The 13485-nt window shown below is 35.1% G+C and overlaps 1 protein-coding gene across 1 annotated transcript in view; it reads left to right on the top strand.

The window, feature by feature from the left end:
• LOC149180138 (SET domain-containing protein) overlaps positions 1–2290 on the top strand; it is a 181160-nt gene extending 178870 nt beyond the window's left edge. The window contains 1 exon segment of the mRNA XM_089415920.1: positions 771–2290. Within this exon segment, the coding sequence (XP_089272046.1) occupies positions 771–2174 (1404 nt within the window). The 3' untranslated portion in view covers positions 2175–2290.
• The last annotated feature ends 11195 nt before the right edge of the window (positions 2291–13485 follow it).

Genomic DNA, 13485 nt, shown 5'->3' with positions numbered 1-13485 from the left:
CTTCTTGCTGATAACTTCCGTTCCTCCTTCAGTTTCCCTTCCTCCCTTCTCCCCCCTTTGAATTCTGCTCGATGGCCTTTATTTGGTTTCTTGGCGGTGGCCGCTCTTCCACCAGCAGCCCCCCATGTCATGTATCACCTCTCCATCTCTTTTATGGTCACGTATAAATATATGTATATACTTTATGATTTAATAATGGCATTTCTTTATGTTTTATTAAAGTACTTAATTTGAATATTAAAATTATAACATTATTTTAAGAACCCTTTTAATTAATTTCTTGTGTATATATATTTTTAATCATTTTATTAATTTATTAATATAATTTTTTTTAATAATCTGAGATACATAATTTATTAGCGCTCTTTTGGTATTTACTTATTAATCATAATACATTAAGTAATATGAGTGTTGATGGATGAGTAGAACCTCCATTCGAAAAAATTTCATGATATTTAGTACTTAAAGTTAATTTAGTATATAAATACTAGTGCGGTGTATACGACACATGCATATGTAGCTATCATATGCATGCATCTTATGCCTGCTATTATTCTTGCGTTCTCTATATTTATAGATAGGTCATTACATCCTATAGACGAAGAATTTAATCATGAAAGACTTGGCATGCAGAAACAGCTTAAATGATTAAGTCCCTTGATGGAATTGGAGGTTGGCATGTATAATGCATTTGAACTGAATTTTTTCTTTCAGACTGATGAAACTATCGTGTATTTGATTTTAAAGAAATGACTGTGATGGATTGGTAGGATATAAACACCATAAATATGGGCCGGTCAATCCCCAAGAGCAACCGCAATGAAAATACAGATATTGATATGATAATGGACAAACTTGAGTGTGGAATAGCTGAATTTGTTTCAGATGGTGATCCTGATACTTCTTGTAGAACACTTGAATATATTTTGGGAACTGTTATTGCTCCAAACGATGTTGTCACAGGTGCGGACCAGTTATCACCAGGACACAAAATTTTCAAAATCCATCCATTACATCGCCTCTGTCTTGATGCATATACTGCTTTAGCATCGGCCTACAGGATTCTTGCAACTGAAATGTTGCATTGCAGTTTTATGAAATCCCAGTCAAGCTCTGGTGCATTTAGTCTTTCAACATGCCAGCCTTCTGCTTCTGGTTCTGCTGACAATGCTGAACCAATTGTGAGGGATCATAGCTCTGATTTTTATTTTGATTGTCCATTCACATCTTCTCTTGAACAGGGACAGTGTCGGGGTATTTTGTCTGAGTTAAACAGCCTTTCAGGGCCAATTAAAGCTCCAAACTTGCAAGCTATGACCCAACAAGGATGCATAAAAACTGTAGAAAACAGCCAAATAATCAAAGCTTCAAACTTCAATAGGGTAGCAGCAGCATACACATTATTACTTGCAGGTGCAGTTCAGCATTTCTTTCTTCCAGGTGAGCAAGGATTGATCATGACAGCTGCCCGCTTTTGGATGAATGCTGGAGAGGCTTTGCTCAAGTGGATAATGGGATGTGAATGCAAATTACCAATTTCAAAAATGAATCACTACCCTTCCAAGAATTGGATGCATTTAATGTTTGGATCTGAAACCAAGTGCATAAAATGTGATTGCCTTTTCCTGAATGAAAATGTTGGAGGCACACCAGTACTCTTGTACACCAAGACCGGAAACAGCTATGATCACAAAGAAGGCTTAACAAGTGCAGATAGATATAAACTGTTTTTAAGGGCTTCAGCAAGCTTTCTTAGTTGCATGAACAGGTGTGTCAAATTGGTGTGGCCTTCATTGCAAGTCGGGCTCTCCTTGTTAGAAGCCATCATCAACCCAATAGATTACAGTTGGCTTCCTGAATCTGAGGGACAACAGGTCCTGAAACAATTTCTCTTGCGAGATGAAGTGGAAAAAAAGTGCATCTGCATTAATCTTGAAGACTGCAATTGTTGTACGAATTCATATTCAGAAATGTCAGAAGGCATGTCTGTATCAAACAAGGATGATGCTTATTTGAGATGTTGCATGAAGAAAAGGAAGCTATTTGCTATTCAGTGTGCAGTACACTGCTTGTGTTACAGCAAATACCTCGTAGAGATATGCTATGGTCCTGATTATTTTTTGGTGTATTATATTCGAAATCTACTATATAGTATAAACCATAGAATATGTTGATACACGTGCTTTAGGTCTGTATGCTTTGTGTGCTATTTTTTAGGGTGTTATGTTCAAATCTTCTTTAAATAATAAGAATCTGTTGAGAGAAATGCTCTGGGACGAAGATAATTTTGTGCTTTACCTTTGTTGGGTATAATGTTTTTACTTTTAGGTAGCTATAGTTTGTGAGCTCGATGCATATGAAGATGTCATATTTTGTGGGTAGAGCATTATATCTGGGAAGGCTCTCTACTTTCTGACTATTTTTGGTACTTCACTATGATTTCGTTCCGACATGGAAGGATATTATGTTTCACAATGAAATTTGAGATTGCAACTCTCAAATCTGTTTACATCTCTACAAGGAACCCAAGTTATCCAAAGGAATTTTTTTTATTTTTTTTTCAATTGGAAGAGCTCTCTGTAATGTAAACCAAGTGTTTGATTGTAGAAGTTTTGGAGAGTGAAAAGTAAGGATGTAAATTTAAATGTGGATTGATTTTGAAGTCTGGCATTTTGTCAGTTTTGGGACATGCCACTTGTTTTAGGAATAATTTCTGCGTTCTATTCCATTTCTGAACTCGGTATAATATCCAACGATTTGACGCTGCCGCTGACTCTACCCCAGTGGCCAAACCAATTTTTTTTATGGGAATCTGGCAAAAGCAATTTTAAGTGTTGAGATTGCATAATCCTGGTCCTGTGGTGGTTTTTTGACGCTATTGTATCGATCTGTGCAATCAAAATCGACGAGTTCAACCAATTTGACAACACAAAATCGAGAAATGGAACATAAAATCAGTGCTAGTGGATGATTGTTGGTGAGGTATATCTCGTGAAATAAACACGTAGAGGTGTAGTTCCTGTATCAGAGAAAACACTGCAACTTGACGAAATCTCTACCTGATGAAGTTAGCGATGTAAAATAGAAATTTTGCTTCTCTGATTGGTGGTTTCTCAGATTTTAATTCTGTGAATTTATAAAATAATAGCAGAAAAATTACACTATTTCACTTTCTAAAAGCTTAATTTTCCAGGTAGTTCGAGGAGAAAAGACACTAAACAACTTGAATAAATTTCATATTTTTTAGGGAAATTTATACCATAAAAACTAGATCTGAATATTCACTTTTAGGATAATTATAACAATAGCAACAATACAACCCCTAGATTATCATAAAAACTAGATCTGAAAATTCATTTTTAGGATAATTATAACACTAGCAACAATACAACCCCTAGATTCTTCAATGATGATGTCACAACACTCAATAAATTGTCTTTTTACTTATGTCAATTATTAAGACATATTGCTATAAATAATAATACATGAAAAACATATATGGCTGAAAATCAATTATGGAAATTGTACAAGTTTTGGATCACTAAAAACCTCACTAATATGCTTAAGATGAAGTTCAAATAGATACCATAGCTTTTTTTTGAAGGTTGGTACAATTTCATAAACTCGCCAAAACTTCAGCTAGGAAAGCAAAAACCTTAACTCAACCAAGGAGCTACAACATGCAAGAAACATGCTAACAAGTCCTTCAAGGTAAGATATCCTCTTATTTTTTCCTTCTCCACCAAAGATACCCCAATGGTTTATCACAAAACTCTAATCTCAAGCCATTAGGGACAAACCCTAACCCCAGACCTCCAAAATGCTCTAAGGTACTCGAAGAAGACCAAAAAACCCTAGTGACTCCACTAGAGAAAGAGATCAAGTGCAAGTGAAGGCTGAGAGAGAGAGAGAGAGTGAGAGAGAGAGAGGGAAGACTAGTGTGCACTCGTCTCCAAAGTCACATCTCAACACAAGAATGAATGTAAACATGAGTACAAAGATATGAATGAGGTCATCTCCTCCACAAGAGTAAACCCTAGTCGCAAGAGCAAACTCCAAACCATGACATCCTCTTTCTCTTCTATAGCTACTCCCATGGTTTCCTTGTGATCTCATGAACCTTAACAAACCAGTCCAAGAAGACAAATACATAGAGAAGAGTACAATGATCTCTATTTATGTTAGAGGTAAGGGAGGTCAACAATATAATGTGAGCCTAAGCCTCAAAGATAACAAGTTAGGGTTAGGAGCTAGTGGATGTGTGTGCCAAATCCAATATGAAAGACAAACAAGGTAAACAACTTTAGTTCTGCAATTTAATTATTATCACTCTACAAATGAAACTTTAAAGAGACTAGTTACATGTGAAACACATTTTAAGCTATTTTAGGGTAGTATGGGTAAAATCCACTAGCATAAATCATTGTTGCAATGAATGTTATCATTACCAATCAGCTATATGCTAGAAGAAGGACAAGGTTTAGGTTATCCACAACTTCTAAATCTAATTTTATTATCAATTAACATATAGGCTAGTAGTTGTAGGCCAACATAAGTGAAACACTTCACTCCAAAGTACACAATATTCTCCAAGGTGATGTCATACACAATAATGACCCCAATATGATGTAGTTACATAAGGCATGTCCACATATTTTCATTTCAAGCCTCCATGGACTCCAATGCTCCCCCTAAGAAATGTACTCCATTTAATCAACTAATTCATCAAGAACTATCTCCCTTGCACCAATGCCTCTCATACCATCTAGAAGCTGAACATCCACCATGTACTCCAAATCTCATGAAGCACCCCAAACATGATGTAAACTCTTTTGAGTAACCTAAAAAAATAACACTAGTGTTTACACCAACAACTGTCTACTTCCTTTGCAATTACACCAAACTCACTACCAACAAATCTATATAGGATACAATCTTGGACTCAACCATTGCTTCTTGTAAAGAACTTGTTACACATTCCATCCTAACATCTTGATCTAAAGAATAATGACCACCTGTGAATATGAAGGAACATAACTTTGGAACAAAAGCAACATGTGAAGCTCCATCATCATCTAAGTCAACACCATGGACCAAAGTCAAAGGAAACCACATCATGTGTTGTGTAGGACATCTTAGAAATATAATCATATCTCCATACAAGATAAGATGAGTGGATCAGATTTACGAAAACCACAAGGATAGAGATTTATACAAGTTAATTCCTTGATCTTGGAATACGAAGCTCATGGTATATGTAACAACCCATGCAAGGCCATCAACAACCTATCTACTCCAATTAGTAAACTCTTCTACTTGGGTATTAACACTAGTTCTACTACTTCATTAATGTAAATTTCTTTAAGCATGTGCAAAATTTCCCCACTATCATCACTCTTCTTCTTCTTAGTGCTTATATATAGATAACAATGTTATTTCTTGAGTCATTAGTTTTTTATCTCTATATCTTCATGAAACGAAAACAATTTATTATGCATGCACGATTAAGGGACAAAGAACATCTAAGAATGCCTTCTGTGAAAACTTTTAGAGGATCATCATTTCAAGCTAGGAATTTACCTATGGTCTTGATTTTTAGTGTAATAGCTTTGAGATATTTGATGCAAGCAAATTCACATTTGGTTCTTACTCCATCTGAAGTTTGGATTTAACATCCAAAGCTCAAGAGAGGCTCCACAATATGTAATTGGGTCATAAGAATTCCTCTTGCGAGGCCATTCTTCAATTATTTTGGACAATTGAGGAGCACAATATGGATAATAGAAACATCTTTGAGTTTAGAAGAATATTACAAAGACATGAGGAAGGCATACATTTTAACGAAAGGACTTTGATGTCCATTACTTCAAAGATAAACGAAATTGAGCATTATTTTGTATTGCATCATGCTAACATTAAGCACATGCTGATTCATTAAATGCAAAGAATAAGTATCCTTGACATTGGTTGTAATATGCTAAGGAACTTGGATTTGAATCTTCATAAAGAAACTTTGTTTTTAGCCTCCAAAATTTGAGCATTTGACAATTTGGCATAGGAAAACTTTAAAGAGAAATACAAAATCCATCACCTCAAGGAGCCAATGGACTTCGTATAGTAGAACCACCCCACCTCTAATGTGGGTCAAGAATAAGCAAATAGTAACAATCTTCCATTGAATTTCATGACATGGTATGTTTTGAATTACTTTTCATAATAGTAGAGGATTGCCTAGTTTTGTTTTTTGAAGCTTTGGACAATTTTTTGTAACTATTGTTAGCTATGCTATGATCCCATTAAAAAGCAATCAAAAAAACATGTAGAAGATGTAATGTCAATGTTTGATACATTTATTTGGCCAAGTTTTCATGAAAGTATTAATATACTATGTTTTGTAAGCAAGACTTGTTCTTGAAAAGCATTATTATTCATGTTCTCAATGGCAATTTTTTTTTGCATATCATAATTTTCATAAAGCAAAAATCAATGTTCTTGGATGAACAAAATTTAGGCTTTTAAGAGGTTTTAAATTAGAGTAGTTCTCTAAAAAGAAAATTCATTTTTAGCCTATTTTCTCACATGATTTTTTGCATATCACAATTATCATAAAATGCAAATTAGTATTCATGAGTGAATAAAATTTTAATTTAAGAGATTTTTATGTGAGATAACTTTGAAAAAACTTACTTTAACCTATCTTTTTAGATTCTTTGTAAGTTAATAAATGCATCTTGGGTTTATATCACTATTTTACATTTAAGATAATTTTTATTTATGTAAATCCTTATAAATCAATTCAATTGTTATATAAGGATGTTATTATTAATTTGCTAATTAATTGTCTCATAATTTATTTAAAATCTTGAGTTAAAAAGGACTTGCATTATAATATTTTTAAAACATTGTGCTTAAAATGATGAAGGATACATTGGAAGAGAGATTACACTTTATTGCAAGTAATAAATAATATTAAATTTTTCATATGCCAAAAACTATGAAATGATCATACTCCATGAAAATGGTTGAGGTCGTGACTCACAACTTATAATCATGATAAGGTTTCTCTTTCTATGGATTGGATAATTTGAATAATAAATTTGATGGTAGTAAGCAACACTAATATAACTTATGAACAATGTGTTTACAATTTCAAAAATTATGAGATTAGTTAAAACGATATAGTAGTATCAACACTTTTGTTTTATGACAAACTTAATTTGATCAAAGCCCATGCATCTTTCCCTTTCCTTGAAATACTAAATGTTATTGTTCAATTGAGAAACTTTGTAATTGAACAATAAACGTAAATATTGCAACCAAATTCCAGTTTGGACAACTCATATGATGAAGATAATAATTGCAATAGATTCCTTTATTTGAGAGGACCAAAATTGACCTAAATATCACCTTATTTGGAAAAGTGAAAGTTGGTTTTTGAATTTATTTATTCACTCATGTATATTGGGTTAGATCGTCCCTAAGCACATGCTAAATTGGAGAGGTCGGCCTCAACCCCAAGTGCACCCTCATGAAAGCCTATAAATAGAAGAGACCTCAAGCTCATTTGGACACATTGATCAAGCCATCTTCTCTTCTCTTATTGTCTTGGTTCACATAGGTTTTTCGGAGGAAAGTTCACGGAAGGGTCCAAAATCACAGGGGTGAAGCTCGCACTGATCTAAGGTTTTCTAATTCCTAGACGCTGGCACCAAAATGGGCATTTTAATCCTTGGACGCTGGCACACAGTGGTCAAGACAACATCCAGAAATCTCTAGAAGCTGGCACAAAATCCTATGGGAGTGTCCACGGTTTCAGAGACAGTTCGGGTTGTATTAGTCCCCGAATGCACGCACAATATGGTCCTGAGAATGTCCGGGCTGCCATAGACGCTTGCACAGAAACCTTATGAAAGCGTCTAGGGTTTGAGGCAGATTTGGGTATGTTTGACCCCGAAGGCCCTCATCCAGTTCACCTGGGAGCGTCCAAATACGAATGCCGTCTTCCAGTTCTGCGGAGAGCATCCAAGACTGCTACAAACGCTCACACAACTCCTCCTCCTTGCGTTCGGGACTCAAAGATGAGATTTCAGTATTTTGAAGATTCTGTTCAATGACAACAATGTTTAGAAGTATCCAGCAATTGACTATAGTTAATGACAACACATTACAACCATCAGAATGAGGGTTTTGATTATAAGCATGATTAGATCTGTTTCATGGATATTATAGTTGTTTTGTTGCATAGATTAGCAATTAGCAATCACATGTACATAAAGTAAAGTGCATATAGAACATTATCCACAGATTAGCAATCACATGTACATTAAAGTAAAGTGCAGATAGAACATTAAACGATCGACAGAAAACAAGCCAAGACAAGAGACACAAGATGTGGCAGCTAGCCAGGGACAAACCCCAATGTGGGGGAACCCTTTGATCAAATATTCCTTTATTTTCAATAATTCAGCAAAGAGAAATAGTACATAAATCTGATTTACATTAGCAGTAGCAAACCTTAGATCAGCCAAACTAGGGCGGACAATATCTTGCAAACTGACTGTCGGATCAGCTTGATTCCTTCACCAAAAAATGCGGCCTTCAGAGGAGATCCAGATTCACCTACATCGCAGTTCTAAGAGAGAGTCTGATGGTCAACGCTGGTCAAACTTCTAATCTGCAGTTGCAGCCCTAAATTCTGCATCTTCCTTCCACACGTGTGAGAGAAGAGTCTGTTTTTGCGCAGTAGGAGAAGAGCCTCTTTTTTGCACAGGAGAGAGAGAGTGAGATGTGATGAGATGAGTGAGTACAAATGGGGAAAAGACCTCCTGTATTTATACACAACTGTTGATGATTGAATAGATGCGACTGTTGGGTTTCTGAGCCTACATGAGTTGCTGGTCGACTTGATAATTAATCCATAATCAAAATAAATTCATATCTCCATAAATACTTATCGGAATCGGATTATCTTTAGATCAATCCTACACCTCTCGACGAGAGGAATCTAATAAAAATATTATCAGCCATGAATAAGATGACCCACATGGAGTTTTCCCCTAGCTGCTAATTTTAACATTTGTTGAATCATTTGATGACGATCTAAGAAGAAGAAGATTTGCAAGGGTTTTCACCATAGCGGGTTTTTCCCTAGTCTCAGACCAATCCTGGTGTCTCAATGTGTGCATGATTTTCTTCTATTATTCCTTTATGTTTCGTTGCATTGATGATGATCATGTTGTTCTTTCTATATAATTGCATACGTTGATGAATAATGGTGTAGATCTTAATAATGTAATGATGATGTGGGATGAGTTTAATGTATTAATGAAGAAATGAAATTATCAAAGCAAATAGTTGGGCTGAAGAAAAGTCATGGAGATCACCCTGATAATGACACCTTTGATGGAAGCAAGAAGAGGATGGTGGAGACCTAAAAGAATTCTAGGGTTTGAAGAAAACCCTAGGAAACTTGATTATTAGGGTTTGATGGATTCTATGAGGTTAGGGTTGGAGAGAAAACCCTGGTTTATGGAAACAATGTGAGATATGGAACCTAGTTGGTCAATGTGAAGATGCTTAAGCACTTGAAAATTATCTGATGAAGCCCTAGATGGGATAATCCCTAGCAGACTTGGTTGGATAAATGAAGGCAACATTGGTATATGGACCATGAACATTGATAGCTCTTGAAGATTGGTTCAAGAGGGAGAATATCAAATCTCATTGAAGATAAGTATTTCTTGACTTATGATGCCTCTTACTTTTGTTTAGACCTATGGATCTGATGATTATGTTTATCACTTATACTTCCTGCATTTATATTTGAATATATGGATGTTTCTAACCTCCTTGATGAGATGTGATAAGTGGATCCCTCTTGAGGATCATGTGAGATGTAGGAAGGATGGCTAGAACTAGAAAGGGTAAAGAGGCTCTATATGAAAATATGTCAAATTTGATACACGCAGCCTATGTCCAATGAAAAGGTGCACGGGTATTTGAATACCAAGGTATGCATGGTATGTTGTATTTCAGTAATAACATTGATGGCTAGGTAAGCCCTAAGGTATGATGAGAATGGCTCTTTCTTTGATGGCTCATACATGCATATGAAAGCGACTTGGATCTATGTTTCCTAAGAAAAAATGATGCATTTTGGATTGAACATTTTGATCTTCTTGAATTCTATGAGGCTATCTAATGTTGATACATTGATACACTTGATGATTGGCTAACATCCATCCGTTGGACATCTTGATCCTATAAAGAAGGCTAGCACCTTGACTCTAGTAAATGATACTCTTGATACTTGTCATGATGGATTTCATATAGAAGGATAGCTCATTGACTCCTATACATGAGTCTGTTGATAATGCTTGTGATAAGCATGATGAAAGCATATGGAAAGAGAGATTGACACTCTCATTGTTTTGATAAATCTTTATTGAATGACCTTACCTAATCTTATTGATCATGATAAGCATGATGTTAGAGGTATAACTATGAGATTGATATTCTAGATCTCTTACTACCTGTGGTCATGTCTTGATGGCATATGGTTAAACTGAATGTCCTAACTTGATGAAGTGACTTGATAGAAAGTGTTATTGTGTTCATAATATTTGAGATATGATGTTGCATCTATATGTTGCTTTGAATTTAAATATTGATGTCATGATGCGGATAGCCATGATATATATGTGTTTATGATATAATAGATTTGTTGTTGCTGGACTCTAGTAGAGACAAGTTGATGAAATATATTCCCAGTCAGAGGGAGAATCTCTTCCCAAGGTTCTTACTCTTATTACTAATTGAATTACGTACTCTTGAAATATGATTTATGTGCATCTGACATAATTGATATGCAACAAAGTCTCAGATCTGAAGCTTGTACATAAATTAGGGTTTCTGCTCCGGACGCAGGCACTGAATTGGGAAATCTCATCCTTGGACGCATGCATGCTAATGCCCATGTGGCGTCCATGAAGCTAAAGATGCTCCCATGCCTAACCTGAAGGGAGCATCTAGCGGTTTGACTACATTTGACCATCATCTGAAGCTTTCTGAAGTTGCTTGAACTCTAGAACAAGGTGTCTGACATATTCTGCCATTGTGATATGATTTTTGAAGTTCTTGGGTTAAATTGTCAATCAGATAAAAATGAAGTATCTTGCTTGAAATCAAGATGTTCACCTGGAAGATGTCAGTACCACATATGTGTTACAGATAACAGAAAGATCTACAAGCAGGAAAAGCTTGAATGTTTTCTATAACATGAACATGCAGACTGAACTTATGTTTGCAAGTGACCAAGACATACATATAGATATGTCGCTATGTTTGTGCTACAAGAGGTTGGCATGATTTGGCCGATTGATATAGTCGAACTATTTTTTTTCATGATGCTTGACAATAATTTTGAATTGATGATTGAGATATGCTTTGATTATAGATCTCTCTACGATATCAAATTTGGACTTGACCTGATGTCTAATGATCTGATTTGACAATTGTTGATTTGCCCTGATGTCTATGCTATGTGAGAATAATGAATTATGTGAGTATTCAGAAAAATGATTTTGTATTGGCCTCCTCGTTCCTAGCACAATGGTTGAGGTAATGATAGTTGTGATTTAGCATGAAAATGGAACCTGCATGACTCATCCTTGGTGTATGCATTTGCACCTAGTGACAGAAATGACTTGTATTATTATTATGAGAATGAATTGATAAAGTTTGGATTGATATTGCATGACTTATTACAACTTGTTTGCATAATCATAAATGAAGTCAAGATTTGATATGAGCTCCACCCGTCTCTTGGTTGAAAGAATTGATATTGTGATGTTGATGACTTTGATAATGGTTGTGATCTAACTTCTAAACTTTGATAAGTTGACTCTAATGATGCGATGGTACAACATTGATTTATGTAAGGCTGATTATGATGGATTAGCAAGGAATTATGCTTAGAGCATTATAGAAAGCAAGCTCCTTGATCCAAATATGTCTATATTAGACATTTATCTGATGAAGTCAGGATGATGAGTTCCAAGGTATGGCTTTGATTTTGATTATGGTTTTAGTTTTATATCATGATGATCTACTCTTGACAGGTGTTGAGCCTCTGATGATCTAAACTAGAGGGAGATAGCTTTTGAAGCTCGAAATGACATATCATGGCATGACGAATTGATTTATGGAATTTGAAAAAGAAATTCTATATTGCAAAGCTATTGGAGAATGTTTTTGAATAATGAAATGCAAATCCTTGGATATTCTGATTTGAAGTTCAAATATGTTGTTTAACTTGACATAGAATCTGACTGTTGATTGAAGCATTGATTTTATTTTTTGGTATTCATCTGTATATATATGATGTGCATAGAACCTAAATAAATTCATGAGTGAGCCGCTTCATTCACATACAGTTGTCATCGAGCATCCTTTGAAATATCTACATGAGATATTCTATTTTTGAGGCTGAGATAGTTCTCTTATGATATGTGACTGCATGGATGTATTGTTGTTGATAAACACATTTGGATGTTGCTTTAGTATGAGATCTGCCATGATATCTTGGATGAGAGGTCGATAGTATGATTGAGGACGAGTATGATCTTGCTAGCATGGCTAGCTGTGAGGCAGGAAGAAGAAGCTCCTTAGAGAGTTGTCTGAGCATGATATGGATATTGTTAGTTAAAGTCTTCACAGCCTGTCACTAGGGATCAAAATGGGCTCTTACTATGTCTGGTTTTCAGAGATGTTTTGCACATGATCTTTAGTGCAAATCATATCCTAAGTATTTCCATCAGAAGAAGCTCAGAAAAATATTTCCAATGGTATATCACACTCCCGTAACTGGTTTCTGGATCATAAGATATGATCGAAATGAATGAGTGATTCTTGGTTATGCATGTTTTGAGGTCAGTTGCTGCACACAATGACAAGTTTAGTACAAGATCAGTTTCTGAAATAATGGTAAGGAATTTTTCAAAAGTGAAAGAGTTTTTTGTCCATCACATACCAAATAACAAAAACCTCCTTCAGTTTATGCACAGGTGCTACTATGTGGGAGATATGCAGTGATATTTGGAGCCTACATTAAAACAAAGCAAAATTTTCATATTTTTTATTGTTTTAGTCATTTTAGTGCGGTGCCATTTTACAACAGATGGAAAGTAATTTTAAAAAACCCAAGGAGGTTTTTGTTAACCACGAGCCATATAACAAAAACCTCTTTCAGTTTATTCACAGGTGTCGTGAATTTGGATATGTGACTAGATCTTTACAACTCATTTTCACAGATTTAAGTTTTTAATGATTTTCTGTTTTAGAGATGATTTTGTGGCACAGATTCCGAGCAACTGGAAATGAATTTCCAGAATTTGAGAGAGGTTTTTCTCCAACATGACCTTATCTACAAAAAATTCTTTTAGTTTTGTAACAGGTGCTATGGTTTAGGATTAATGAGTTCATCTT

The sequence above is a fragment of the Pinus tabuliformis genome, chromosome 3_2 (genome assembly GCF_031772625.1).
Source record: "Pinus tabuliformis cultivar Carrire ecotype Pingquan chromosome 3_2, CPIR1, whole genome shotgun sequence".
NCBI classification, from domain to species: domain Eukaryota; kingdom Viridiplantae; phylum Streptophyta; class Pinopsida; order Pinales; family Pinaceae; genus Pinus; species Pinus tabuliformis.
Note: the sequence above shows the minus strand (reverse complement) of the source record. Positions and strands in the feature narration are given on the sequence as shown.